The sequence below is a fragment of the Gorilla gorilla genome, chromosome 20 (genome assembly GCF_029281585.2).
Source record: "Gorilla gorilla gorilla isolate KB3781 chromosome 20, NHGRI_mGorGor1-v2.1_pri, whole genome shotgun sequence".
In the NCBI taxonomy this organism is placed as follows: Eukaryota; Metazoa; Chordata; class Mammalia; order Primates; family Hominidae; genus Gorilla; species Gorilla gorilla.
In genome coordinates this window covers 62666455-62691978 of record NC_073244.2, presented here as the reverse complement: position 1 = coordinate 62691978, position 25524 = coordinate 62666455, and the positions used below count along the sequence as shown (strand labels likewise).

General features: G+C 54.4%; 1 protein-coding gene across 4 annotated transcripts in view; it reads left to right on the top strand.

The window, feature by feature from the left end:
- SHANK1 (SH3 and multiple ankyrin repeat domains 1) overlaps positions 1 to 25524 on the top strand; it is a 60506-nt gene that overhangs the window by 31428 nt on the left and 3554 nt on the right. For 2 of the 4 annotated variants that reach the window (XM_055370202.2, XM_055370200.2), the window contains 7 exons: positions 327 to 462; positions 723 to 803; positions 1346 to 1369; positions 1574 to 1642; positions 2031 to 2149; positions 16220 to 16316; positions 19044 to 22137. In XM_055370202.2, coding sequence (XP_055226177.1) covers positions 327 to 462; positions 723 to 803; positions 1346 to 1369; positions 1574 to 1642; positions 2031 to 2149; positions 16220 to 16316; positions 19044 to 22137 — 3620 coding nt within the window. Of the gene's footprint in view, positions 1 to 326; positions 463 to 722; positions 804 to 1345; positions 1370 to 1573; positions 1643 to 2030; positions 2150 to 16219; positions 16317 to 19043; positions 22138 to 25167; positions 25245 to 25524 lie in introns of all 4 variants that reach the window. The other 2 variants (XM_055370203.1, XM_055370201.2) reach the window with 2 other exon arrangements.

The following is a 25524-nucleotide window of genomic DNA, read 5'->3' as shown; positions in this document are numbered from 1 at the left end:
GCACCCCAACCTGGGTGACAGAGAGGGACCCTGTCTTTTAAAAATAAAAGTAAATAAATAAATAAATAATAAATAAATACTGGGGACAAGGAGGGAGGGGGAAGTGAATAGGGTAGGCTGAGCCTCTTCCCCAACCCTGGGGCCAGGGAGGGTGGGAAAGGGGGCTTGCCCAGGGAGGCGGTGGTATGAAGGGTCGGAGGGAGGGGAACATAGCCCAGAGGGCCATGGACAGGGCAGCGCAGGAGGCATCCTCCTTGGGGTCTCTGAAGCTGCAAGCACCGCTCCCCTCGTCTACTCTGTGTGATCTGGGGGTGTCTGTGCCACAGGTGAACGGGCAGAATGTGGTGAAGGTCGGCCACCGACAGGTGGTGAACATGATCCGCCAAGGGGGCAACACGCTCATGGTGAAGGTGGTGATGGTCACCAGGCACCCGGACATGGATGAGGCAGTGCACAAGAAAGGTGCTCCTGCGGCCACTCTCGCAGCCACCCCACTGCCACCAGGCTCAGCCCTGCGGGAGCCCCAGGGCTGATTGCTGCTGCCCAAGGCCTTCCCTTCCCTAGCACTGCTTCTCCATGACCCTTGTGGGGAGAAACTGAGGCAGGGAGGGCTCAGCACGCTGGCAATGGCTATTCTCTGAGCCCTGGGAGCCCTGTGGTGGTAGAGGGTGGTGGAGGCATCTCCCCCATGATACTGATGCCTGCCCTCATCACCTTTTCAGCACCCCAGCAGGCCAAGCGGCTGCCACCCCCAACCATCTCCCTGCGTTCCAAATCTATGACCTCAGAGCTGGAGGAGATGGGTGAGCCTGCGGGGCTGCTGAGGCCAGGGGGTCGGCGGGGAGAGGGGAAGGAGGGCTGGACCATCCCTTGAGTTCGTTAGTGTTGTTAGTGACCAGGGGTCCTTGTCCTCATCCTGTCCCCAGTCCGTGGGTCGGACTCTGGCCTGTGTGTGTGTGTCTCTGGGAAGGGGTGTCTGAGAGACGACTTTCCTCTGTGCTCTTGTATCTGTTTCTCTGCTGGGGTCTCTCTCAGGGTCTGTATGTACCCTCTTTGCGGGTCTCTCTGTCTCCTTCCTTCTGTCCCACCTCACCCCCAAGCCCCATTCCACATCTCTCCCTCCACCAGCTCCCCCCAACCCACAATAACAGAGGAAAGCGAGCCCCTCCCTCCAGACAAGGCCGAGTGGACCTGGGGGTCCCATTTCCCCTGACAGGGGGCTGGTCGGGCAGCTGACCGCCCCCACCCCGGGGCCCCGAGGGAGGTGGGCTTCCAGAGAGGGGGCCCCTCACCTTCCCCTGACGTCCTAACTCTTGGCTCCTCTACTGCCTCTCCCCCGGGCTAGTCTCCCCCTGGAAGAAGAAGAGTGGTGAGTGGGCACAGGACTGGCGGGAGGGCCCCCGTCTCCCGACCCCGCCGGCGGACTCGCCCCTCCCTGACCCCGGCCCCTCACTGCCCCTCTCGCGCCCGCCACGCCCACTGGCCCGCACCTGCTGGCCACGCCCACAGGCCGAGCCCGCTCCGCCCCGCCCCCGGGGGCTCCCTGGGCTTCATCCGTGTTCTTTGCCCACAGAGTACGAGCAGCAGCCGGCGCCGGTGCCCAGCATGGAGAAAAAGCGGACCGTGTATCAGATGGCTCTCAGTAAGACGGCCCAGCCCTGCTCCTCGGGATGCCGGGCCCCAGCCCCGGCATCCGCTGCATCCCTGTCCCAACATGAACCCCACGGCGCCCCTCACCTTCCTGCCCCAGAGAGGCTGCGATCCCACCTCCCCTCCCTCCGCCCGCCCTCTCCCGACGGCTGCCCCGTTCCCTGCCCGCACCCCTTCCCACCCTGCGTGCTGCCCACTGGGCTGGGAGATTGTGTCTCCAAGAGGGACTGCCCGTCCACCTGGACCCAGGCAGGGCTGCCCTTTCCTGGTTGATCCAGGTGCTGGATGAACTGCGGGCGGCAGCTCTGGTCTTTGCGGCCCGGGTCAAAGCAAACTTCATTTCATTGTCTTCCCACCTCTGTTCGTTCATCTCCCCCTAGACAAACTGGACGAAATCCTGGCCGCAGCTCAACAGACCATCAGTGCAAGCGAGAGCCCTGGTCCCGGTGGCCTCGCGTCCCTGGGCAAACACCGACCCAAAGGTTTCTTTGCCACTGAGGTAGGCGGCCTGGTGTGGGGAGGAACTGCCAGGGGGGAGGCGGTTCACACACCAACCTGGAGCCTTTCTCTTTCCAAAACCCTCCTGGTGCCTCTGTGCTTTAGGCTGGTCCTGGAGGGGCGACATGCATCCTAGGGTTTCCTCCTTTCTCCCAACTTTGGAGACCTCGTTTCCTCCTTATCCCCTTTCCCTCAAATCCCATCTCTGTCCTTTTCTCTCTCCATTTTCCACCCCTGCTATTATACTTGCGCTCTTGCCCCGCCTCTTTCTGTCCCTCTGCATCCCATCTTAATTCTCAGGGAAGGCAAAATGATGTCATGGATGGAGATTCCCCGGCATAATAATAGATACCCAACACGTAGTACTTATTAAAATATGAATGGTCATGTCTGTTGCCACTCTGTCTGCCTCTCCGCACAACCAGAGGCCAACCTGTAGGGGGTGTTGATAATTTGGGGGACACTGCATTTTATTTTATTTTTTAATTTTTATTTATTTATTTATTTTGAGACTGAGTCTCACTCTGTCGCCCAGGCTGGAGTGCAGTGGGGCAAGCTTGGCTCACTGCAACCTCTGCCCCCCGGGTTCAAGCGATTCTCCTGCCTCAGCCTCCTGAATAGCTGGGATTACAGGTGTGTGCCACCATGCCTGGCTAATTTTTGTATTTTTAATAGAGACAGGGTTTTGCCATCATGGCCAGGCTGGTCTCAAACTCCTGGCCTCGAGTGATCTGCCCGCCTCAGCCCTCCAAAGTGCCGGGATTACAGGTGTGAGCCACCAGCCAGACACCAAATTTTATATGGATTATCTCATTCATTCCTTAGATTCATCCTGGGAGGTACACGAGGTTGTTAGCCCATTTACAGAGGAGGAAACTGAGGCTCAAGGAAGGAGGGGGGATTTTAACCCAGGCAGGCAGCTCTCTGAACCCATAGTCCTGCCACAGCCCTGGCTATCCTGGTAGGGTCCTGCTGCTCCCTTCCTGGATGTTGCCCCTACTCCACTGGGCTGTGTGCCTTCCCTCCAACACATCCCCCACTAGGCCTGCCAGTGCCACCCCTTACCCTCCAACTGTCTCCTCCAGAGGCCACGCTCTGCCTTGCTCCTCCCTTCCCGCTTCCTTCTTCTCTGCCCAGTCCCCATGCTCTGGCCGCATCCACCACGTAGTGGTCAGGGGTCCATTTACTCTAAAACTGGGTCCTTTGGCTTTTAGGGGGTCATGGATCTCTTTGGCAGGCTGCCATGGTCCTTCTCAGAATAATGCTTATAAATGCATAACATGAAATAACAAAAGAGGCCAGTTACACTAAAATGTACTTTCTCAAAATATTTTTCAAAAGCAAAATTTGTGATATCATAATATCATCTTTTTTTGTCAACATGTTAGACATTGGCGGTGGATTTTAACAACTCTAATTTCAAAATCACGAGGAGCATAAACACTATTTTGGGAAATCTGCACCACTGTGATGGGATATGGAAATATCTGTGATTCCTACTGGGGATACAGGCATGGGTCTTGCTGAAACTAGCATGGTTTGCTGCTTACATATTTAATTGAGGAAAGGTTGAGTTTTTGTTGGAGGATGATGAAAATGAAGACATAGGATTTTTTTTCCTGTACAAGTGCACAGGCCCCTGAAGTCTATCCACAATCCCTCATGCTCTGGAGGGGCTCGTACTTTTATGAAAATCAAGAGTAGGAGGCTGGGCTTGGTGGCTCACGCCTGTAATCCTAGCACTTTGGGAGGCTGAAGTGGGCTGATCACCTGAGGTCAGGAGTTCGAGACCAGCCTGACCAACGTGGAGAAACCCCATCTCTACTAAAAATACAAAAATTGGCCGGATGTGGTGGCATGTGCCTGTAATCCCAGCTACTCAGGAGGCTGAGGCGAGAGAATCGCTTGAACCCGCGAGGCGGGGGTTGCAGTAAGCCGAGATCGCACCATTGCACTCCAGCCTGGGCGACAAAAGCGAAACTCTGTCTCAAAAAAAAAAACCTTCTTCCTTATATGGAGTCCAAGTCTACCTCCCCTGGGCTCTTACCTTTTTTGACCCTGTTTCCTCCTCCTGTGATCTTCTTCTATCTTCACTTGCCCTGCAGCAAACTTCTCATAATTCCTCAACAAACTTCTTCACAACCAGCTTTAAGAAGGAAAGGGCGGTACAGAAACAGAAAGAAAGACAGAGCATGCACATTCCCATTTTACAGAAGATGAAACAGTCTTAGAGATTTGCATTCACTTGCCTGAGACCTTTCGTCAAGTGTGTCTCTAATCAAGACAGAACCAAAGTCCAAGACCTCTTCCTGTCCATCATGGTTTCTAACATCTGCGCTGTTGACACAGTTGGCCCTCATGATTCCCAGATTCTGTGTTTGCGAATTTGCCTACTCGCTGAAATTTATTAGAAGCCCAGAATCAATACGCGAAGGGCTTTTGTGGTTATTCTTGGACAGGCGCAAAGCAGAGAAAATCTTGAGTAGCCCTATGTGTGGGTTCCCAGACGAGGCTGAACGAGGGTGCCTTCTCATTTCGGCTCTTATACTGTGAACGAGTGTCTTTTCTCGGTCTGTTTAGTGCCACGTGCTTTGCATCTTTGGGCCTTTTAGTGGTGATATCAGCGTTTAAAAGGTCCCCCAAGCATGGTGCTGAAGAGCTGGCTCGCGTTCCTAAGTGCGAGAAGGCCGTGATGTGCCTTATGGAGAAAATACGTATGTTAGAGAAGCTTCATTTAGGCATGAGTTAGAGCACTGGTGGCCAGGAGTTGGATGTGAATGAATCAACAATGTATATTAAATAAGGCATCCTTCAACAGAAACATGCATGAAACAAGGTTATGTATTGATTGGTTGAGGGAAATGTGTGGCAACCCCATATAACACAACTACCGCATATAGCCACAATTGCCTGTATTTGGAGCTGCGTAATTCTTTGTTGTGGAAGCCTGTCCTGTGCATTGTAGGATTTTAGCAGCATCCCTGGCCTCTACCATCCGGATGCCAGCAGCAAATACTGCCCAACGTCCTCTGGGGGGCAAAACTACCTCTAATTGAGAACCACTGCCCTATATCATTTTAAGGTTAAAAGATTTTCAGGGCCGGGCGCAGCGGCTCACACCTATTATCCCAGCACTTTGGAAGGCCGAGGCTGGCTGATCCCTGGAGCTTAGTAGTTCGAGACCAGCATGGGCAACATGGCAAAAATCCCATCTCTACTAAAAATACAAAAAATTAGTTGGGCAGATGTGGTGGCACGCACCTGTAGTCCTAGCTACTCTGGGGACTGAAGAGGGAGGATCACCTGAGCCTCCGAGGTTGAGGCTGCAGTAAGCCATGATTGTGCCACTGCACTCCCGCCTGGGCAACAGAGACCACCCTGTCTCTAAAAAACAAACAAACAAAAAAGATTAAAAAGATTTTCAGCCCCAGGATTATCCTAAGTGGACTTAGATTCAGGATGCTACCATCCATATTCACTCATTAAATTATTCAGTATTTATTGGAAGTCTGGAATGTACTCCCACTAATCCCATTTCTTCATGCCTCCCCGCAGTCTGTATTTTACACTCTCTTCCCTCTGAATTTCCCTCTCTGGGTCTCTAACCATACCCCAGGTGTGTCTGTTTGTTCCTGATCCCCCAGAAACTCTATATTAACAGACAAATGGGGATGCAAATCCTGACTTCCTCTAATTTAATTTGCCACCTTGGACCATGTTACTTAATTTCTCTGCATCTCAATTTTCTGTTCTTTAAAATGAAGCTAAAGTGAAACTTGCCCAGTTCTTATGAGGGTTGCATGAGGTTAACTGTAACACAGCAAAGTCCCAACAGAAGGTAAACCCCTCAGGATAGAAAACAGGCCAGGCTGGGCCGGGTGTAGTGGCACACACCTATAATCCCAGCACTTTGGGAGGCCAAGGCAGGCAGATCACAAGGGCAAGAGATCAAGACCATCCTGGCAAACATGGTGAAACCCCGTCTCTACTAAAAATACAAAAATTAGCAGGGCGTGGTGGTGTGCACCTGTGGTCCCAGCTACTTGGGAGGCTGAGGCAGGAGAATCACTTGAACCCAGGAGATAGAGGTTACAGTGAGCCGAGATCATGCCACTGCACTCCAGCCTGGCAATAGGGCGAGACTCTGTCTAAAAAAAAATAGAAAAAAGGAAAAGAAAATAGGCCAGGTACAGTGGTTCACACCTGTAATCCCAACACTTTGGGAGGCCAAGGCAGGAGGATCACTTGAGGCCTGGAGTTTGAGACCAGCCTGGGCAACATAGTGAGACCCTGTCTCTATAAAATATTTAAAAATTAGCCAGTCATGGTGTGTGCCGAGGTGGGAGGATCACTCGAGCAAGGGAGGTTAAAGCTGCAGTGAGCCATGCTTGCGCCACTGCACTCCAGCCTGGGCAACAGACTGAGACCTGTCTCGATAAATACATAAATTAATTCACTGAAATAAAATAAACTAGAAAGTCCACCATGGCTCACCAGTGATCTCTGTGTATGCCTCCAGAGACCCCGCAACACCAGAGACCCCACAATAGCATATCAGGCTGAGTGTAAATCTCTGATAAACTAATTAGAGAAAGTCCTGTTTTCATTAATTCAACAAATGCGCAGAGCTCCTGTAAAGTGCCAGGCAGCCACAGTTCTAGGTCTACCCTGCATGAAGCCAGTTACAGCACAGTCAAGAGCCTAACCCTCAGGGAACTCACCCTCTGAGCTCCAAAGACCTCCACCCCCAGAGGAGCCCAGACACCAGCCAGTAATAAAACCAGCTGCCCACCTGCCCCTGCCTCCTAGAAATGAAACACAAGCACTCACCTGAGTTCTGGGAGACCTCCTTTCCCTCTGTGTCCAGAGGACCCATAGTCATTTGCCCTGTACATCCCCCTCGCCTTTTCTTCTCTCACCTCTTGGATCTGTCCCTGGGCCTTCTCCAGGCCCCCCTCTCATGTCGGAGGCTCTCTCTGCCGCCTTCTCTGCTCCTTCCCACCTGCCATTTTTATCTTTCCCGCTCTCTGAGTCAATGCAGCTGCCCCTTCATGAAGTTTCTGCATCTTGGTGGCCTCTCTCGACGTCTGGTCTTGTTCTCGGTGTCTCGATTTCCCATTCATTTTGGCTCCTCTCCCCTCTTCACTCTGCATCTTCCCTCTGGTCTAGATGCAGTGGGGTGGGGGGTGCAGTACCCCCCGAGGCTTCTTGGGTCAGGTCTGCACAAAAGTGAACAAGAGCAAAGCATTGTATAAGACGCCACTATCAGCCAGGCATGATGGCTCACGCCTGTAATCCCAGCACTTTGGGAGGCCAAGGCGGGTGGGTCACCTGAGGTCAGGAGTTTGAGACCAACCTGGCCAACAAGGTGAAACCCCGTCGCTACTAAAACTACAAAAATTTGCTGGGTGTGGTGGCGCACGCCTGTTATTCCAGCTACTCGGGAGCATGAGACAGGAGAATCGCTTGAACCTGGGAGGCAGAGGTTGCAGTGAGCCAAGATTGCACCACTGCACTCCAGCCTGGGTGACAGGGTGAGATTCTGTCTCGGAAAAAAAAAAAAAAAAAAACAGATGCCACTATCTAAGGACTTGGAAACTGAGAGATTTCAACCCTCTCCAAAGATGCACTTTTGCATATAACCTAGAGGAGGTGGGGACAGCAGGGGCGCGGAGCCCGGCAGATCCACCCGAGGTCAGGGCACCTCTTGGGCTGTCTCCTCCTAGGGGTCTGCTGTCCATCCGCCCCTCGGTATGGCTTTGGCTTTCTCTGCTACTGTCTTTGTCACCCGCCACTGATGCCCGAGGGCTCCCTCGTGCCCCCTCATCTCTCAGTCTGAGACGTCATCGCTCCCTCTCAGTTGCACTCCCCACTTCTGGGGTTCCCTCCTGGGGCTGCGCAGGCCCTCTCTGAGTCAGAGCTGCCCTCCCTCCTGCCTCTCTGGGCTCTTCCTGCTTCCCATGCTTCCCATCGCCCTCTCATTTCCCCTCTCATCTCTCAGTCCTTGTCTCTCCCCCTTCTAGGCCCCATCTCTGTCTGTCGCTCTTCCCCTCTCTCACTCTCCCCATCTTTCTCTTCCCATCCCTCCCTGTTTCCCCACCTCCCTCTCTCCCCCATCTGTCTTTGTCTCTTTGTCTCTGTCTCTCCATCTCTGTCTCTGTATCTCCTTGTCTCCCTAGCTCTCTCTTTGTCTCTCTATCTCTGTCTCCTCATCTCTGCCATTGTCTCTCTGTCTCTCCATCTCTATCTCCCCATCTCTGCCTTTGTCTCTCTGTTTCTCTATCTCTGTCTCCCTATCTCTGCCTTTGTCTCTGTCTCTGTCTCTCTCCCCATCTTTGCCTTTGTCTCTCTGTCTCTGTCTCTCTATCTCTGTCTCTCTTTTTCTGTCTCTCTACCTCTGTCTCTGTGTCTCCTTGTCTCCCTCTCTCTGTCTCTGTCTATCTCTGTCCCCCCATCTCTGACTCTTCAGTTGTCTCCCCGTCCATTCTCTCCCCTATCCCCTCTCAGGGCTGCCTCCTTAGCAGGAGTTCCCCAGCCACTGGTCAGCGGCAGGACATGCGCTGCCATTGAGGCGCCAGACCACGAGGTGACGGAGAACTGGGCCTTTGGGCGGCGGACTGAAGGGGAGTCTGCCCGGCAGCCAGTGACGTCATGCAAGGCTGCGCACTCTGATTGGCTGTCCCTTCTGCGCGGGAGCGAATGCTCCCGTTGGTTGGTGGAGTTCAGGTGCTCCCTGGGGAGTCAGTGCGATGCCCCATCAGATTGTTATGGTTCCTCCGTCAGTCTGACATCTCCCGTGTCACCCTGACCCTTCTTATGTCAAGCTAACCCATTTTTGTCCCTTCTTCTTCCACATGGCGCTGAAGTGTCTTTTGTCAGCTTGCAAATCTGACGAGGCGTCTGTCACTCTGCACCCTCCTCTGTCGGGGACACCCCTCCCCCCTCACTCTAACCAGTTCCCTGACACTCTAAGCCCTCTCCCGTCACCCTGACCCCTTGCCTGTAACCCTGACCCCTCCCCGTCACACTGACACCCCCCCATCACCCTCACCCCTTACCTGTAATGCTTGTAACCCTGACCCCTCCCCATCAGCCTGACCCCTCCCCATCACCCTGACCTTTCCCCATCACCCTGACCCCTCCCCATCACCCTGACCCCTCCCCATCACCCTGACCCCTCTCCATCACACTGACACCCCCCATCACCCTGACACCCCCCATCACCCTCACCCCTTACCTGTAATGCTTGTAACCCTGACCCCTCCCCATCACCCTGACCCCTCCCCATCACCCTGACCCCTCCCCATCACCCTGACCCCTCCCCATCATCTTGACCCCTCCCCACACCCTGACCCCTCCCCATCACCCTGACCCCTCCCCATCATCCTGACCCCTCCCCATCACCCTGACCCCTCCCCACCACCCTGACCTTTCCCCATCACCCTGACCCCTCCGTTTTCCCTTTGACTCCTCCACTGTCTCTCTTTTACCTCTTCTCTCACCCTGACCCCCACCCTGTCACCCTCACCCTTCCCCATCACTCTGACTCCTCCTCTGTCACCTGACCCCTTCTCTGTCACATTGACCTCTCCACTGTCCCCCTGACCCTTCCCTGTCATCCTGACCTCTCCCCCATCACCCTGGTCCCTTCCCTGTCACTCTGACCCTTCCACTGTCACATCAACCCCTCCACTGTCACTCTGATCCCTGCCTCATCACCTTCACCCTCACCTGTCACCTGACCCTCACCTCTCCCTCTGGCCCCCACCACCTGCCCCCATGCCCCATGCAGGTGTTTCCCTTGCCTTCCTCCCCTCCTCCCAGCTGTCCTCTCCTGCCTGGACTCTGTTCTTGCTGTCCTCTCCAGCCCTGCCCCTCAGCAGTCCCCGTGTGCTTCCTGACTGGTCACACCCCCTTCTCCTGGCTCTTCATACCCCTCCCATTTTATCTCAGGGTTTTTGAGCCACTCTGACCTCTTTTCTCCGATGCATCTTGAATCTCCTCCTTACTCGCTGGCTGGTCTAGGATAAGGCCCTTTTCTCTCTGATCCACGGCCTCTTTCATTATCATCCAAATGGGTATAATCCACCCTAACTCACAGGTGTGAGGATCCAGTGAGGACACATACGAAAAACAGCAGGTAAAATGGCTCACACAAGAGTGTCTCCTTCCACTTGCCACTTCTCTACTGCCTTTATCTTTTGCAAGGTTCTGCTCTCTGATACCACACAGCTGCAGGATGGGACAGAAAGCCAAGCAGAGTATTGGTCTGTGGCTGAAGGAGATGGGGCAGGGGATCAGAAAAACATTCAGCAAAGTGGAGAAGGATTGAGCAGGCTGAGAAGCGCTTAGAAAAGAGCAGCATGGCAGGAAATCCGTCAAAGCAGGGATGCCTTCAGGCGACACCTCCTGAAGCCTGCTTGGAGCTGGCCCTGTGCTGTTTGATGGGGATGTTCAGAGGAACAGGCTGGGGTTTTGCCCTGGAGTTGCTCGCCACATCTTGTCAGCATGTCTTGTATTGCTTCCAATGAGTTCTTCCTTCTACAAATATTTATTGAGCACCTACTATATCCTGGACCTGCTGCTGGGCTCTCAAGGTATAAGAGTGAATCAGTCAAACAAAGTAACTTCCTTTAGAGAATTTACATTTGAAAGAGGAGACTAGCAGAATTGGGTTCTGCTGCACCTGAGGGAGAAAAAGCAAATAATGGTGGCTTGACCAAGAAAAATGCTTTTATCTCTCTCTTGTTAAAGAAGTATGGGGGCCAGGCATGAGTGGCTCACACCTGTAATCCCAGCACTTTGGGAGGCCAAGGTGGGTGGGTCACCTGAGGTCAGGAGTTCAAGACAAGCCTGGGCAACATGGTGAACCCCTGTCTCTACTAAAAATACAAAAATTAGCTGGGTGTGGTGGTGGGCACCTATAGTCTCAGCTACTCAGGAGGCTGAGGCAAGAGAATCACTTGAACCCAGGAGGTGGAGGTTGCAGTGAGCCAAGATAGTGCCATTGCACTTCAGCCTGGGTGACACAGTGAGACTCCCATCTCAAAAAAAAAAAAGTATGAGATAGGAAGTCTCAGGCAGGTTAGCAGCCTCCATGGTCTTAAAGACCCAGAATCCTTCTCAATTTCTGCTCCACCATCTTAGCCATGTTTCCAACTGCAGACTGGCCTCATAGTCCAAAATTGCTGCTGGAGCTCTAGCTATTGCACCAGCATTCCAGGTAGCAGGAACAAGGAAGGGCAGAAAGGCAGAAGGGCAAAAGAGGGCACCTTGCTGCCTCTTGAGTTACCTCCAAGACATCCCAGATGTAACACACAACACTCCCACTTGGGCATCCCGGTTGGCCTTCCTTAGTCATATGGCCACACCTAGCTGCAAAGGAGGCTGGGAAGTGTAGTCTCTCAAAAGGTGCCAAATAAGATTGGCATTTTCTTACCAAGGAAATAGAGTAGAAAGAGTATTGGGGTGGGCTGCATGCCTAGGGAGACAGACAGTAAACAAGCAAGCAAATAATGATGATGACTCCAAACTGTCATCAGTTAAGGGAGTTATGACAGAGTAACAGGAGGAAGCCTCTCCAGAGAGGAGACCTTGGAGCCGAAATCTGAAAGAAACCTGAAACTTGCAGGTCCTACCCACTCCCACCCTTCTATCACCTGTCTAACCTCAACTCCCACCCTTCAGCTCCTGGCCTCCTTCCTATTCCTCCTGAGCCTGCCTGGCTCACCCTCACCTCAGGGCCTTTGCACCTGCTGTTCCACCTGCCTGGAACACTCTTCCTCTACACATCGTTATGCCCCCTCCTTCACCTCCTCCAGGAGTTTGCTCAAATAATACCTTCTCAGTGAGGCCTTCCTTGACCACCTTATTTTATCTATTTTGAGACAAGGTCTTGTTCTGTTACCCAAGCAGGAGTGCAGTGGCACGATCATAGCTCACTGCAGCCTCAAACTCATGGGCTCAAGGGATCCTCCCACCTCAGCCTCCCAAGTAGCTGGGATAACAGGCACATGCCACCATGCACCACTAATTAAAAAAAAAAAATTGGGGGTGAGACAGGGTCTTGCTATGTTGCCCAGGCTAGTCTCGAACTCCTGGCATCAAGCAATCCTCCCACCTCCCAGAGTGCTGAGATTACAGACAGGAGCCACTGTGCCTGGCCAGCCCTTATTTTATTCTATTTTATTTTAGACGAAGTCTTGCTCTGTCACCCAGGCTGGAGTGCAGTGGCACGATCTTGACTAACTGCAACCTCTGCCTTCAGGTTCAAGTGATTCTCCTGCCTCAGCCTCCCTGGGACCGTAGGCATGCACCACCACGCCTAGCTAATTTTTTTGTATTTTTAGTAGAGATGGGGTTTCACCATGTTGGTCAGGCTGGTCTCAAACTCCTGACCTCAAATGATCCACCCACCTTGAACTCCCAAAATGTTGGGATTAAAGGTGTGAGCCACCGCGCCCGGCACCAGCCCGTATTTTAAATTACATTCTCCCTCTCTCCTCCCTCTTACCTCCATCTGACCAATGTTATATTTTACGAATTTATGTTGTTTATGGCCTGCTTGCCCTTCCTGTGGGCTGGGACATTTGTCTAATTTGTTGTATCTGCAGTATCTGTCACAGTCCCTGGCATAAAGGAAGTCCTCAATAAATATTTCTGGAATGAATGAATCAATGAGACAAACATAGAAACAGACAGTCCCAATTCAGGAAGGGAAGTGTAGTGAGAGGCATGTAATACAGACCCCAGGAAAGTCTGGACTAGAACCAATAGAGCTCTCTGTGATGATGAAATCTTCCATATCTATACTGTCCAATTTGGTAGCCACCAGCCACAGGTAACTGTTGAATACTTCAAATGTGGCCAGTGCAACAGAGAAATTGAATTTTACAAATTAATTTTAATTAATTGAAATTTACACTTGTCTTTTTGGTTGGTCTGTTTCTTTAATGACGCAGTCTCACTCTGCCATCCAGGCTGAAGTGCAGTGGCACAATCATAGTTCAATGAAGCCTTGAACTCTTGCACTCAGGTGATCCTCCCACCTCAGCCTCCCAAGTAACTAAGATGACAGGCTTGTGCTACTACGCCTGGCTAATTTTTTTTTTTTTTTTTTGAGACTGAGTGTTGCTCTATCACCCAGGCTGGAGTGCAGTGGCACAATCTCAGCTCACTGCAACCTCCACCTCCCGGGTTCAAGTGATTCTCCTGCCTCAGCCTCCTGTATAGCTGGGATGACAGGTACATGCCACCACTCCCAGCTAATTTTTGTATTTTTAGGAGAGATGGAATTTCACCATGTTGGCCAGGCTGGTTTCGAACTCCTGACCTCAGGTGATCTGCCCACCTTGGCCTCCCAAAGTGCTGGGATTACAGGCATGAGCCACCGTGCCCAGCAATTTTTGTAATTTTTATTTTTGTAGAGACAGAGTCTCCCTATGCTGCCCAGGCTGGTCTCAAATTCCTGGGGTCAAGCAATCCTCCCTAATGTTGAGATTTCAGGCATGAGCCACCACGTTGTCCTGAAATGTACAGTTGAATGGCTAGTGGCTGCTCTAAGGGGGCACTGCAGGCCTAAAGGAAGCGGGTAGCCGGGCCAGGGTGGAGGGCTAAGATAACAGAGCTTTCCCAAGCAGAGCACAGAGCCCAGGGAAAGGATGCTCCATGCAGAGTCTCAGAGGTGAGAAGCGAGGGAACTGGGAATGGTTGTGAATGGCTGGAGGAAAAAGGCAGGAGGGGGCATAGTGGGAAGTGCAGGAAGTAAGGGTTCATCCCAAAGGTGGGAACTTCATTCCGAGAGGGCTCCCTTTCTCTGCACTTCTGGGCTCAAAAATGGAGAAGGGAGACACATGGGGTGACCTGGCAGAAGCTGGGGAGTCAGGGCCCCGAAGTGCCTGACCTTGGCTGATTCTCCCTGTTACTCATCTAACACTTGCTTCTAGAACAGCAGGCCCTATGTGGGGACCGGGGACTCAGTAGGAAAGGAGACTGATAAAGTCACTACCCTACCCTCAGGCAGGTTTCATAATGACTTCCATGAACCTTAGGCACTTTTGCCCTTCTGCATTAAAAAAAAAAAAAATAGGCCAGCACGGTGGCTCATGCCTGTAATCTGGGAACTTTTGGGGAGGCCAAAGTGGGAGGATTGCTTGAGCCCAGGAATTTGAGATGAGCCTGGGCAACATAGCAAGACCTCGCCTCTGCAAAAAAAATTTAAAAATTAACTGGATGTGATGGTGCCTGCCTATAGTCCCAGCTACTCAGAAGGTTGAGGTTGGGATCGCTTGGGCCCGGGAGGCCAAGGCTGCAGTGAGCCGTGTTAACGCCACTGCACTCCAGCCCTGTCTAAAAAAAAAAAAAAAAGTTTAAATTTTATGACTTTGTTGCTGCAAAGACCGATATTATCCAGGGTACAATTTTCTCTTTTCTTTTTTTCTTTCACTTCTACTTTGAAAAGAAATGAAAACACTTCCCCTAAAAGCATCATGGGCCCTAGACACTGTAGGTGCGATGCCTGGGATACATCAGCCCCGCCTTCAGGGAGTTTCTAGGCTAGAGGAGGAAACAGACAGCAAGTAAACAAGATGGTTTCTGGGGAAGAGAGATGCTGTGAAGAAAATGGGACAGAGGGAAGTGCAGTCTGGGTAGGGGGCCGGGGAAGGTCTCGCCAAGGAGAACTTAGCGCTGAAAAGGAACTGTGACAATAAGAGGGAAAGCTGTTGCCGAGAGAACCAGGGCTCGCAGGTGTTCTCAAATGAGGGTAGACCTGGGGCTGACAGAGGAGAAGGAAGAGGTGGGGGTGGAGGTGGACCGAGGGAGCAAGTGGGAAATGGGGGCAGGGGCTGGGTCCTGCAGGGTGTCTTTGTGTGGGCTTCCCTAGAACAGGAGCCGGAGGTGGGGATTCCTGTACCAAGGGTTTGCTACGGGGGAACCTTCAGGGAGTGTGGGAGACTGGCTGGGGCTGTGGAAGGAAGTCAAGCAGACACGGTTCTCGCTGGAGTGGGAACCCATGGGGTCAGGCTGGGCACCCCGGCTTTAGTGCTGCCTCGGACCTCCGTATCAGTCCATCATGGGCTGTGGGCTGCTCCAGGAAGCAGGGACACATAACGGACTGGGCGAGTCCAGGACTCTGAAGGAGGGTGATTCTTAAGGGCCGCAGGCAGGTGACACTCCCAGCAGTGGGTGAGGGATGGGATGCTGCATCCAGGGGGAGGGCAGCTGCAGGGGCACCAGCAGTGCCTGCCATAGAGGGTCTTGTAGACCAGAGTTGGGAGTTTGGTCTCCTCTGATCTCCTCCTAACTGACATGGGATTTCAAGCAGGGGCAATAGCATGCTTTTTGAAAGATGCCTCTGACTCTTGTGTGGAAAACAGACTGGAACAGGGTGGGGGATCAAGGATGGCAGCAGAGAGATGAGGGAAGAGGCTGCTCCATCCCGGAGAACACTGGTGGGGACCTGGACGTGGGCAGTGGCTGGAGGAAGGAAGCAGATCAAGAGTAAATGGAAAATCTGCTTTCTTCTCCTTTCTTTCTCCCTCCTGCCCAGACTTGAGGCTTTTCATTCCCGCAGAATTCCCTTTCGCCTTCTTTTCTTTTCTTTTCTTTTCTTTTCTTTTTTTTCTTTTTTGAGACAGAGTCTGGCTCTGTCGCCCAGACTGGAGGGCAGTGGTGTGATCTTGGCTCACTGTAGCCTCCACCTCTCCACCTCATGGGTTCAAGCGATTGTCAAGCCTCAGCCTCCCGAGTAGCTGGGATTACAGGCGCCTGCTACCATGCCTGGCTAATTTTTGTATTTTTAGTAGAGAGACGAGGTTTTGCCATGTTGGCCAGGCTGGTCTTGAACTCCTGACCTCAGGTGATCCTCCTGCCTCAGCCTCCCAAAGTGCTGGGATTACAGGCGTGAGCCACATCGCCCGGCCTCCTTCCACCGTCTTCACACTGCTCTCCCTTACAGCAGGGGCTTAGGGAAGGAATAGGGGCAGCCGTATAGTGAAGCCACAAGCCTTTCTGCGCTGACTGATCTCTCTCTATCTTTTCTCTCTCTCTCCCTCTGACTGCCGCTCCAAAGTCGAGCTTCGATCCCCACCACCGTGCCCAGCCAAGTTACGAGCGTCCTTCTTTCCTGCCTCCAGGACCTGGGTTGATGCTCCGGCAAAAATCTATCGGTATGCCACCCAGAAGAAGAGATGTGGGGGCTGGGGGAGGCCAGGAACGTGACAGTTCAGGAAAAGCAAGCAGACTTGGAAATGTTCTGTGCTTCCAGAGAGACCATAGTTTCATCAAATTGGGTTAAGAGTTCAGGCTTTGGAAATGGGTGAACTTGGCCATGAATCCTGGCTCCCCTCCTTCCCAGCTGTGTGAACTGGGGCAGGTGGCTTGACTTCTCTGGGCCTCTGGCTCTACATCCGGAGAATGGGGATGCAGTGAGCTAAAGCCCCCGCTACAGCTTTCTGGTTGTTTCTCTTATACCCGATTCCATCCATTCATTCATTTTACAAGTGTTTACCAAGCGCTCCCCACATGCCAGGAATTGTTCTAGGATGGGGATACGTCAGCGAATAAAACAGACTAAAGGTTCCTGCCCTCATGGGCTTGCCTTATAGCAGGGGAAGACAGATAATGGATTATAAGGAAGATAAGCAAGAAAATTATCTAGTATGTTAGCAGTTGTACGTGCTATGGAAAACAAAAAAAAAGAGTGGGCCGGGCGCGGTGGCTCACGCCTGTAATCCCAACACTTTGGGAGGCCGAGGCAGGCAGATCACAAGGTCAGGAGATTGAGACCATCCTGGTTAACATGGTAAAATCCCATCTCTACTAAAAATACAAAAAATTAGCCGGGTGTGGTGGCGGGCACCTGTAGTCCCAGCTACTCATGAGGCTGAGGCAGGAGAATGGTGTGAACCCGGAAGGCGGAGCTTGCAGTGAGCCGAGATCGTGCCACCGCACTCCAGCCTGGGCGACAGAGCAACCCTCTGTCTCAAAAAAAAAAAAAAAAAGAGTGAAAAAAAATAGTGGAGTAAGGTAAGAGAGATAGGGAGTGCTGGGTAGGGGGCAGGGCACAGGTTTGAGCTAAAACCTGTAGATGGGCCAGGCACAGTGGCTCACACGTGTAATCCCAGCACTTTGGGAGGCCGAGGCAGGCGGATCACAAGGTCAGGAGTTCAAGACCAGCCTGACCAACATGATGAAACCCCATTTGTACTAAAAATACAAAAATTAGCCAAGCGTGGTGGCATGTGCCTGTAATCCCAGCTACTCAGGAGGCTGAGGCAGGAGAACAGCTTGAACCCGAAAGGCAGAGGTTGCAGTGAGCAAAGATCGCACCATTGCACTCCAGCCTGGGTGACAGAGCGAGACTCTGTCTCAAAAAAAAAGGAAAAAAAAAAAAACACCTAGAGATGAAGTGGGGAATCGTGAGGCTCCCTGGGGTTGAGGCATTCCAGGCAGAGCGAACTACCTTTGCAAAGGTCCTGAGGTCGGGCTGAGTCTGGTGCGTTTACAGAACAGGGAGGAGGCCCGTGTAGCAGGGGCCAAGTGAGCACTGGACATGAGGGCAGTGGGGGGACAGGGTCCCGATCCTGCAGGGTCTGGGGAGTCATGGTGAGGACTTGAACCTTTGCCCTGAGTGAGGTGAGTGCATGGCAGGGCTCTAAGCAGAGGAAGGACATGAGCTGACTTCGGTTTTAACAGAAACCCTCTGGCTGCTGTGAAGGGACTAGATTGAAGGGGATGAGCTGGGAAGCCGGGGGACCAAAGAGGAGGTGACAGCTATTGCTATCCAGATAGGAAATGATAGTGGCTGGCCCAGGGTGTTGACTCTGGAGGGGTGAGAAGGGATTGGATTCCGGATATGTTTTGAAACAACAGGATTTGCTGGTGGATTGGATGTGGGTGATGTGAGGAAGAAAGCTAAGGGTGGCTGCAAGGTTTTCAGTCTTAGCACCTGAAAGGACAGAGCTGCTGTTTGCTTCGGTGGTGGGGAGGGACCGTGGGCTGGGAGGAGTCTGTTGGTGAGGAGATCAGGAGCTTGGGTTGGAGCGTTTGGAGTGTGAGATGCCCGTGAGACAGCCAGCTGGGTGTGGGTATTTGAATATAGGAGCCCAGAGCTCAGGGCAGAGGATGGGGCCCCAGGCATAAACGTGGGCATCGACAGCAGAAAGGCAGTGAATGAAGCTGGTCACTAGTTGAGAGGGAGTAGTCAGAGGTGAGAAGAGGGTCAAAGACCAAGCCTTGGCAGTGAAGTAAGCAAAGACTTAACTCCTGCACGCCTCCTGGAGTTGTTTTTCCCTGATTGGATTCAGCTTTCCCCATCTCCTGGCGTTCAAAGTCCACCAGTGTGAGTCTTACACTCCCACTGAGTGTGGGGTCCACCTGGCTCTCATCGTTTACCTGATTTTTTTTTTTTTTATAGATCCAATCCCTTTTAAACTTTAGCCTCATCATAAGTGGTTTTCTCTGTAGAATCACAGCTTTGATGTGCTGGTTGCATTTCTTTCCTGCATATACGTGAAAAGAAACACGCATCTATGCATAAACACGAGGGACTATCCCTTCCCAGCTCCAGCCACTTTTGCTGGCCCCAAACCGTTCACTGAGCCTTTGAACGGAATTAGAAAATGGCGCCCTCTCCTGGCGTGGGGAGGAAGTTCCGCTGAATTTCAGTTTCCTCACCTTGCGGTTTGCAGTTGTGCAGTGCACAACCTGTACCTCTGTATGAAGCAGATTTGGGTTTACCTCAAACAGGGAAGAGCTGGGCGAGACCACGTGAAGTTCCTGGCATATACGGGGTGCCATTCTTGTTATTAGTATTGTTGCGGTCCTATGGGATAGTGGAGCAGGGAGACCCTCCCCGCCAGGGTCCCCCTCCTTGATCCTCTGTATCTCCCCAGGTGCGGCAGAAGATGACAGACCTTACCTAGCACCCCCAGCCATGAAATTCAGCCGCAGCCTGTCTGTGCCTGGTTCGGAGGACATTCCCCCGCCACCCACCACGTCCCCACCGGAGCCTCCCTACAGCACACCTCCAGTCCCCTCCTCCTCAGGGCGCCTCACCCCCTCCCCTCGGGGAGGGCCCTTCAACCCTGGCTCTGGTGGCCCCCTCCCCGCCTCCTCCCCTGCATCCTTTGACGGGCCCTCCCCTCCCGACACTCGCGTGGGGAGCCGCGAGAAGAGCCTGTACCACAGTGGGCCCCTGCCCCCGGCCCACCACCACCCGCCCCACCACCACCACCACCACGCCCCGCCCCCTCAGCCCCACCACCACCACGCCCACCCCCCTCATCCTCCTGAGATGGAGACAGGCGGCTCTCCCGACGACCCTCCACCCCGCCTGGCTCTGGGGCCCCAGCCCAGCCTGCGAGGCTGGAGGGGCGGCGGGCCCAGCCCGACCCCGGGGGCCCCGTCCCCATCGCACCACGGCAGCGCGGGCGGGGGCGGCGGCTCCTCCCAGGGCCCGGCTCTACGCTATTTCCAGCTGCCCCCGCGGGCGGCCAGCGCAGCCATGTACGTGCCCGCCCGCTCGGGCCGCGGCCGCAAGGGCCCGCTGGTCAAGCAGACCAAGGTGGAAGGCGAGCCCCAGAAGGGCGGCGGCCTCCCGCCCGCGCCGTCGCCCACGTCCCCGGCCTCCCCGCAGCCGCCGCCCGCCGTGGCCGCGCCCTCGGAGAAGAACTCCATCCCCATCCCCACCATCATCATCAAGGCCCCGTCCACCAGTAGCAGCGGCCGCAGCAGCCAGGGCAGCAGCACCGAGGCGGAGCCCCCCACCCAGCCCGAGCCCGCGGGAGGCGGCAGCGGCGGCGGCTCCTCGCCCAGCCCTGCCCCGGCCATGTCACCCGTGCCCCCGTCCCCCTCGCCCGTGCCCACCCCCGCCTCGCCCAGCGGCCCGGCCACGCTGGACTTCACGAGCCAGTTCGGGGCCGCCCTGGTGGGGGCGGCCCGGAGGGAGGGGGGCTGGCAGAATGAGGCGCGCCGGCGCTCCACGCTGTTCCTGTCCACCGACGCGGGGGACGAGGACGGCGGGGACGGCGGGCTGGGCACAGGGGCGGCCCCGGGCCCGCGGCTGCGCCACTCCAAATCCATCGACGAGGGCATGTTCTCCGCCGAGCCCTACCTCCGACTGGAGTCTGGGGGCAGCGGCGCGGGCTACGGCGGCTACGGGGCCGGTAGCCGAGCCTACGGGGGTGGCGGGGGCAGCAGCGCCTTCACCAGCTTCCTGCCCCCGCGACCCCTGGTGCACCCGCTGACCGGCAAGGCCCTGGATCCCGCCTCCCCGCTGGGGCTGGCCCTGGCCGCCCGCGAGCGAGCGCTGAAGGAGTCCTCGGAGGGCGGCGGGGCCCCCCAGCCCCCTCCCAGGCCCCCATCGCCCCGCTACGAGGCCCCGCCGCCCACCCCGCACCACCACTCGCCCCACGCCCACCACGAGCCAGTGCTGCGTCTCTGGGGGGCCTCCCCGCCGGACCCTACGCGCCGGGAGCTGGGGTACAGGGCCGGGCTGGGCAGCCAGGAGAAGTCCCTTCCCGCCAGCCCGCCCGCCGCCCGGCGTTCCCTGCTACACCGCCTGCCGCCCACCGCTCCCGGGGTGGGGCCCCTCCTGCTGCAGCTGGGGACGGAGCCCCCGGCCCCGCACCCCGGAGTGAGCAAGCCCTGGAGGTCCGCAGCCCCCGAAGAACCCGAGCGGCTGCCGCTGCACGTGCGGTTCCTTGAAAACTGCCAGCCCCGGGCCCCTGCGACGAGCGGAAGGGGTCCCCCCTCGGAGGACGGGCCGGGGGTCCCGCCGCCCAGCCCACGCCGGTCCGTGCCCCCCTCCCCGACCTCCCCGAGGGCCAGCGAAGAGAACGGGCTGCCCCTGCTGGTCCTGCCGCCTCCCGCCCCCTCGGTGGATGTGGAAGATGGCGAATTCCTTTTCGTGGAACCGCTGCCTCCGCCTCTGGAATTCTCCAACAGCTTCGAAAAGCCAGAGTCGCCCCTGACGCCTGGGCCTCCCCACCCGCTGCCCGACACACCTGCCCCGGCCACCCCGTTACCCCCTGTGCCACCCCCGGCTGTGGCCGCAGCCCCTCCCACCCTGGACTCCACCGCATCCAGCCTGACATCCTATGACAGCGAGGTGGCCACCCTGACCCAGGGGGCCTCCGCCGCTCCTGGGGACCCCCCTCCACCAGGCCCGCCTGCCCCAGCAGCACCGGCTCCCGCTGCCCCACAGCCTGGCCCGGACCCTCCGCCTGGCACGGATTCTGGCATCGAGGAGGTGGACAGTCGGAGCAGCAGTGACCACCCACTGGAGACCATCAGCAGCGCCTCCACGCTGAGCAGCCTATCTGCCGAAGGTGGTGGCAGCGCAGGGGGTGGGGGCGGGGCTGGGGCCGGTGTGGCCAGTGGGCCGGAGCTTCTGGACACCTATGTGGCCTACCTGGACGGCCAGGCCTTTGGGGGCAGCGGTACTCCCGGCCCGCCATACCCTCCTCAGCTCATGACTCCCTCTAAGCTCCGGGGCCGGGCGCTAGGAGCCAGCGGAGGCCTGCGGCCTGGCCCCAGCGGGGGACTCCGAGACCCTGTTACCCCCACCAGCCCCACCGTCTCGGTGACAGGGGCTGGAACCGATGGGCTGCTGGCCCTGCGTGCTTGTTCAGGACCCCCCACGGCAGGCGTGGCTGGGGGTCCGGTGGCTGTAGAGCCAGAAGTCCCACCGGTGCCCTTGCCGACGGCCTCCTCTCTGCCTCGGAAGCTGCTGCCCTGGGAGGAGGGCCCGGGCCCACCGCCACCACCTCTGCCCGGGCCCTTGGCCCAGCCTCAGGCCTCAGCCTTGGCCACAGTAAAAGCCAGCATCATCAGTGAACTCAGCTCCAAGCTTCAGCAGTTTGGGGGCTCCTCGGCAGCTGGCGGCGCTCTGCCTTGGGCCCGAGGAGGCAGTGGGGGAAGCGGAGACAGCCACCACGGGGGAGCCAGCTATGTCCCCGAGAGGACCTCCTCCCTGCAGCGGCAGAGGTAAGCGGGGGCTGGTGGCCAACAAGGGAGGCCAGAGGTGTTGATGGCATGGCTGTGTCCCTTTAGGGTCTCAGGGTGGCAGAAAGGAAACAGAAACCAGGTTGGCAGGAGTTTGCTCTCACAGAAGCATGCTTTCACAGATATTTTCTTTTTCTTTTTCTTTTTTTTCTTTTCTTGAGAGGGAGTTTCACTCTTGTTGCCCAGGCTGGAGTGCAATGGCGTGATCTCGGCTCACCACAACCTCTGCCTCCCGGGTTCAAGCAATTCTCCTGCCTCAGCCTCCCATGCCACCACACCCAGCTAATTTTGTATTTTTAGTAGAGACGGGGTTTCTCCATGTTGGTCAGGCTGGTCTCGAACTCCCAACCTCAGGTGATCCATCCGCCTTGGCCTCCCAAAGTGCTGGGATTACAGGCATGAGCCAACATGCCTGGCTTTTTTTTTTTTTTTTTTTTTTTAGAAACAGGGTCTCACTCTGTCACCCGGCTAGAGTGCAGTGGTGTAATCATAGCTCACTTGCAGCCTCAAACTCCTGGGCTCAAGCAATCATCTGGGACTATAGGTGCACGCCACTATGCCTGGCCAATTTTTCTTTTCTTCTTCTTTTTTTTTTTTTTTTTGAGACAGAGTCTCACTCTATTGCCCAGGCTGGAGTGCAGTGGTGCAATCTCAGCTCACTGCAACTTCCACCTCCCAGGTTCAAACGATTCTCCAGCCTCAGCCTCCTGAGTAGCTGGGATTACAGGTGCCCGCCACCATGCCCGGCAAATTTTTGTATTTTTAGTAGAGATGAGGGGTTTTGCCACGTGGGCCAGGCTGGTCTTGAACTCCTGACCTAAGGTGATTCATCCCACCTCGGTCTCCCAAAGTGCTGAGATTCCACGCATGAGCCAGCATGCCTGGCCCTGGCCATTTTTTCTTTAACTTTTTGTAGAGACAAGCTACGTTGACCAGGCTAGTTTCAAACTCCTGGGCTTAAGTGATCCTCCTGCCTTGACCTCCCAAAGTGTGATTACAGGTGTAAGCCACTGAGTCCAGCCTTTAAATTTCCATTTATTTCAGTAGCTTCTGTTGTCTCTGCCCATCACCATCACAACCTACATCCCATGATGAACAAAAAGTTATTAACAGGCCGGGCGTGGTGGCTCACGCCTGTAATCCCAGCACTTTGGGAGGCTGAGGCAGGTGGATCATGAGGTCAGAAGATCGAGACCATCCTGGCTAACACGGTGAAACCCCATCTCTACTAAAAAAAATACAAAAAATTAGCCGGTCATGGTGATGGGCACCTGTAGTCCTAGCTCCTCGGTAGGCTGAGGCAGGAGAATAATTTGAACCTGGGAGGCAGAGGTTGCAGTGAGCCAAGATTGCACCACTGTGTTCCAGCCTGGGTGACAGAGTGAGACTCCGTCTCAAAAAAAAAAAAGTTATTAACAAAGGAGACTGGAGTGAGACCTGCTTATGTTTGTTTCCTTGGTGAGCTGCCACTTCTTTCTGACAGTCCCTGAAATCTGTGAGTCCCTTGAAGCCAGTGTGGTTCAAGACAGGATGCAGTTATACGTGTGGTTCTAGAGCCCACCTTCTCGGCTTCCAGTCCCAACCCTGCACTTTCTACCTGGGTGATCTTAGGCAAATGAATCCACCTCCCTGTAGAAAGGGAATGGCCTAGTGCCAGCCCAAAGAGTTTTTGAGAGGATTTAATGTGTGCCGTTGTTGTAACATGGGATGGGGGAAGAGGGGGCCTCGAACAAGAGCCCAGCAACTTCTACATGGGGAAATACGGGATGATGCAGATGCTTCCCAGAGCAGCCAGTCAGCTGCATCGCCGCAGAATTCGAGCCCATTCAAGACCTTCTAGTCCTAGAGAAAGTAGAGTTACATTTCTGCTTCAGATACACAGAGGGTTGGGAGCAGGTTTTAAAATATCCTTGTCCATCTACAGAGTTCACTTGAATTATGTTTGAAGGTCTGCTATTCAAATGTGTCTGACCTTCAAATGTGGGTTCAGGGAGTGTATATTTGGGGCAACTTAAATCTATGCTCCCAGGTTGAAAAAAAAGAAAGAAAGAAAGAAAAGAAAAAGGAGGCTGGGCACAGTGGCCTGCATCTGTAGTCCCAGCTACTCAGGAGGCTGAGGTGGGTGGATCACTTGAGCCTGGAAGGTTAAGGCTGCAGTGAGCTGATATGACACCAAGGCACTGCAGCCTGGGGAACAAAGTGAGACCCTGTCTTAAAAAAAAAAAAAAAAAAGAGAGAGAGAGAGAAAGAAAAGAAAAGAAAAAGGAAGTGTATATTATTAGAGCAACTTGAATCAATGCTCCTAGGCTGTAAAAACAAACAAACAAACAAACACACAAATGTGGGTTTACTAGGCCTTTAAGAACTAAATGCAATTCCTTGACTATTCTTAAGTATTCTGGTTAGAGAAGAGGATTTTTTTTCTTTTCTTTTTTTTTTTTTTTCCACTGCTTGTAGCAGCGACAGGAAGGATGCTTAATTCAGTCAACAATTGCATTAATTATTGATTCATGACCTATGTGTGCAGAGTGCCCTTCTGGGTGATGGGATCCCCTGCTGGACAGGACAGGCAAAGACTGCAACGCCATAGAGCTCATAGTCTAGGGACATAGGAGTGGGGGTGGTGCAGTAAACAAAATAATTGCAACCATCCTACAAAAAAAGCTACCACGATGGGATGGGTGGAGAAGGTCTCTCACGTAACAGGCAAGATGGGCAGAGTAATGAAAGTGGAGAGGGAGCAGCTGCCCAGGGCAAGAGTGAGCCAGGCAGGGGGAGCAGCCAGTTCAAAGGCCCTGAGGTGGGACAGTGCTGGAGGGGAGGGAACGAAAGGGATGAGGGGAACCTTTTTCTCCCCTTGTTTCTTCTCTCTTTCATCTCCCTCTCTTCATCTCTCTCTCTCTGTGTCCCCTGTCCCTTCCATCTCTCTCCCCTGGATGCTCACCCTCTTTTTGTCTCTCTCTCACTGTCTCCCCATCTTTCACTCTGCTATGACTGGCCATAACCTGAAAGGCAGTATAGAATAGTGGTGAAGAGCTCAGACTTTGGTGCCATATAACCGGGCTCTGCCACTTCCTGTGTGTCCTTAGGCAAGTTATTTAACCTCTCTGTGCTGATAATAATAGTAACCTGCATCAGGGCTGTCGTGGGGATTAAACTGAGATGCAATCATGTAAAGCACTTAGAACAATGCCTGGCACACGTGAGCATCAGTAAGCGGTGACGATGATTATTATTATCACTTAATGTCTCTTTTTCTTTCATCTCTCTTAACTGTCGCCCTCTCCCTGTCCTCTCATCTTTCTCTCCCTTCATTTCTTTCCTCGACGGCCGGCCGTCTTACCCCTTGCTCCCTCCATTTCTTCCCGT